Source organism: Limulus polyphemus, unplaced genomic scaffold (genome assembly GCF_000517525.1).
Source record: "Limulus polyphemus unplaced genomic scaffold, Limulus_polyphemus-2.1.2 Scaffold9893, whole genome shotgun sequence".
NCBI classification, from domain to species: Eukaryota; Metazoa; Arthropoda; class Merostomata; order Xiphosura; family Limulidae; genus Limulus; species Limulus polyphemus.
The window spans coordinates 1-3,943 of record NW_013675503.1 but is presented as its reverse complement, the minus strand read 5'-3'; the positions used below and the strand labels follow the sequence as shown (position 1 = coordinate 3,943).

The window sequence follows — 3,943 nt, the reverse complement described above, 5'->3', positions numbered from 1 at the left end:
ATGTTAACGAAATTTAGCAGATTATCAGCAAAAAATTATAATGCTTTCATATGCAAAATATCAAATTATTTTATTAATTCTTAAGGTTTGTTATGCAATGTTTTTCTCATGTTGTTTTCTTTTCGCATGTTGCATATCCAATATGCAAAGTAATTTTCATTTTAAGATTAAAAATACTTTTATGCATCAGGAAATTTTCAAATTTCACGTACGAAATCTTTATAATGTCCAGATAGTTATCAAATGTTTCTTAAGAAAAAAAAAATGTATATTTTGCCCGTTATTTTCACTAACAAATATGTACGGGTTCAGTAGATTTGACCAATCTTGTAACCACGATATAAAAATTAGGAAATAAATATAAATTATGCCTCTTTCGCTCTAGAATGAACACAAATAACAACACGAAAACATAAATGCTTAGACTAAATAGCTTAAATCTCATAACATTATAAATTTAATATATTGATCTATCAGCTGTGCCTGGTTAACAATACAGAAGTTATAATGATGTGGCACATGTGCTCTCATGTTACTGTATCAAAATTATAAAATTGACCTTTACAAAGTGACCTGTCTTTGCTGTATTTTAGTGGACTAGTATTTTGTAAAATACAGTCACATTTCCATTATTATACATCATATATATTTATTAATAATTCTTAAAGTATAAAACAGTACATAAAGAAGTAAAGCAAACAATTATCTCTTCTAGTTATGACCTTTGTACTTGGTTGCTGTTTGACGTAGGTTGCTAAGCCTTTAAAAAATTTCTTGGAGGATATGAAACGAAATAATTTTTTTTAGTTTATATATATAAGATGAATAACTAAAAAAACCATAAATTACAATATTGATACCATAGAGTTCCACTATAATTTATCAAGCTTAGAAACTAAGCTGTATTTCAGTCTAAAAAAATATGAAATTTCGAGCAGACTAAAGACACAACCTACCTCCTAACACATGAAAATGGCTGAGAAAGCCACTAGAGGGACATTCTGAGCTTTTGAATGGTTATTCACAGGTCATATATTGAAGTAAGTGTATATAAGGGACCATTTCCAAAAATGGAAAGAGGTGAATGGGGCCACTATGTTTTATTCATAACATGAGTGAAATATCAGCAAATAGAAAAGATAAGACCTTCTTATTTTATACTCTAGCTTGTCAATATCTGTAATTTGAGTTTCTAATTCGTACGAAACAATAGACTTAGTATTTTGAATTCACAAACATCTATTTTTAACCAGTGCTGCATTCAACATACCACGTGACACACAAAAATCAATGTTTAACTGTGTTTTTTTAATATTTACTTTTCAATTAGGAAATTAAATAATGTATAATACTAAAATTTGAATTATAATCTACACTTTGATACCAAACTTACTGATATAAATTCTTGAAATATTAGTTCAATAAAAGTTTGAATATGAGTCAACAAATGTGATGACATGGTCTTTGACCTGTGACCCATCTGGAGAAGGTTAAGACTTGTGGTCAATCAAGAAGTTTAGTGCCTTTCATGGAGATAGAGTATAGATTTTAGATACGATAATTGTTTGGAAGGTGATGGTTAAAAAACTTTTGGTATTAAAATTAAACTTCAGATGGTTGGGAACATTAAAAGGCTTCTTTTTTGAAGAATCAGTGTCACATGAACTATTGTCTTGTTTTTCAGATGTCGGATTACACTTCAAATGTACTTGAATGGAAAATCTTTCTACCTAGGTCCTCTAGTCCTCTTTTTATTTATATTTCAGAAATTTGCTTGAGAGTAAAACCATTTTCTTCACTGTGTTATACTACAACTCAACAGGCTTTCACATGCCATATAAAAAAAATTTGGTTAAAAACAATTAAAGATTAGAACATGAATTTACACCTGAAATTTTACTGCATACAGCAAGAACTGTAGGACAAACTGTATCACACAAATTTGTTGACTAGAGCATTCCAGGATTCATGTAAAGGATGTGTTAATACTTACATTTGAGAAACCTGCTTACAAGTATCTGTAGGATTACAATAAAAGTTTAAAGGTCCCTTCTTTTGTGTTTGATCACATGACTCAAAATAAACAGTTGTTTTTACAGGTGTTAAGATCATTAACACAGAAAATAATAGAAGTAGCAGAAAAAAAAATCTTTATAAAAAAACAAACAATAAAAACACAGCCATAATCCAGTAGTCATGTGTAAAAGTATATTTATTTTAATTTTTATCTATTGAACAGTTGTGCTCAACTTGTTTTTATTTTGTTGCTTAGTGATGTAGTATCCATGTAATGATTTTGTTCCCTTATTCGAGTATATCCACTTGACGATGTTAGGTAAACTTAGCAAAATGTAGTATTTTTAAAAACATAATTACTTGTTTTATTCATAAATAACACTAATTTTTATACTATTACAAGTTCTTCCTTTAATTTAATTTACTGTTATCACTTTTTTTCAGATCTCTAGGCGAATCTCCATTGAAATTGAAAACAAATTGGATTATACTTTAAAACAATGTAAAAAAAAGAGCTTTCATCGTGTGTTTAGATTAGTTGCTTATGACTTCTCAAAGCTGAGATACAAGCAATTATGTCACACCATGACAACCAAGATTGAGAAACAACGACTAGCTAAAACTGATAACAAGGTTCAAATTGGCACTGTTTCTTTCACATTCAAAATTCTATCAACTTTCCTCCTAAAGGTCCATGAGAAAAATTTATAGCAATAACAGATAAAAAATATTTCATTTCCTGAAGCTTCATGATCCACAGAAAGTTCATCCCAAGTTTCAAACTATTACATCCAGTAATTTGTTTGTGTAATGCAATAAAATGAACAATACAACAAGAGCATCTAATCAATGCAGTTGGGCATTTTAGAGTTAATGTGGAACTTCACAAATAATTAATAGGCCACCATACAATTATTTGAATTTTCTATCTTTTCAAATATGATGCATTAAATCTTAAGTTAAGGAATCGGTCTCATCAGTTTGGTGTCAAAAAGATTTAACATATTTGCTACCACAAGCAGTATCAATAAATTAAGTATAAATAAAACTGAACATTACAGAGGTTCCAAAGAGCAGTCACAGTGTCCAAAACTCATATGCCACAAGAGAAATTTGGCTTCGAAACATAATTGTCTGTGTCCCACCGGTGTGTCACGTAGTCCATAACTAAAAGCAAGTTGTAACCCACCAGTGAGCATATGGCAGCAAACATGCTAATAAACCAAATGTAACATTAGGAGTTTCACAATCATAAGACATACAGAATATAAACTTGGACAAACACTTCAAAGTAGCTCATTAAGCAAAAAGACCATTGAAATTTTATAGAAGCTTTTAAAAGAGCTCTTAAAAAAAAAGATTTACATACTTGGATTTATCATGACCAGCTAAGTACAGATTAGAATAACCAGAATAATTCCGTCTTAGCCCAAAAGGAGCAAAATTACGCTCATTGACATGTCTGTGTCGAAGTAAAAGTGCCCTCATGACAGCCCCTCGCTGGTCTGGCTTGATCTGGTCAGTGATGACCATGTTCTCAACAATTCTGTAAGCAATTCCTGGCAAGTCTTTCTCTTCTAGGTCCAGTAAAACAGTCCCTGAAGAATCACATATAGCAATGTAAAAAAAATAGTAGTAGATGGTAAAATTGATTCAAGATTTAGTCATCAAAAAAAGAAGTAAATATATGCTACAGTGACTCACTGTACTCAATCACCTTCCATCTTGTTTACTACACACAATCTCATCACTGTAACAATCACTTTCCATCTTGTTTACTACACACAATCTCATCACCATAACAATCACTTTACATCTTGTTTACTACACATAATCTCGTGTGGGATACAACAAACACAGCAGTGGTCAAAACATCTAATTCTTGAAAATCCTTAGAAACTAGATAAAGAATGTAGTGTTTAAAAAT

General features: G+C 30.4%; 1 protein-coding gene across 1 annotated transcript in view; it reads right to left on the bottom strand.

The window, feature by feature from the left end:
* The window catches only part of LOC106476134 (anion exchange protein 3-like), a 15,156-nt gene extending 11,336 nt beyond the window's left edge, over positions 1–3,820 (bottom strand). Inside the window, exon 1 of the mRNA XM_022380079.1 lies at positions 3,386–3,820. Coding sequence (XP_022235787.1) covers positions 3,386–3,549 — 164 coding nt within the window. The 5' untranslated portion in view covers positions 3,550–3,820. The remainder of the gene's footprint in view (positions 1–3,385) is intronic.
* Positions 3,821–3,943: the final 123 nt, after the last annotated feature.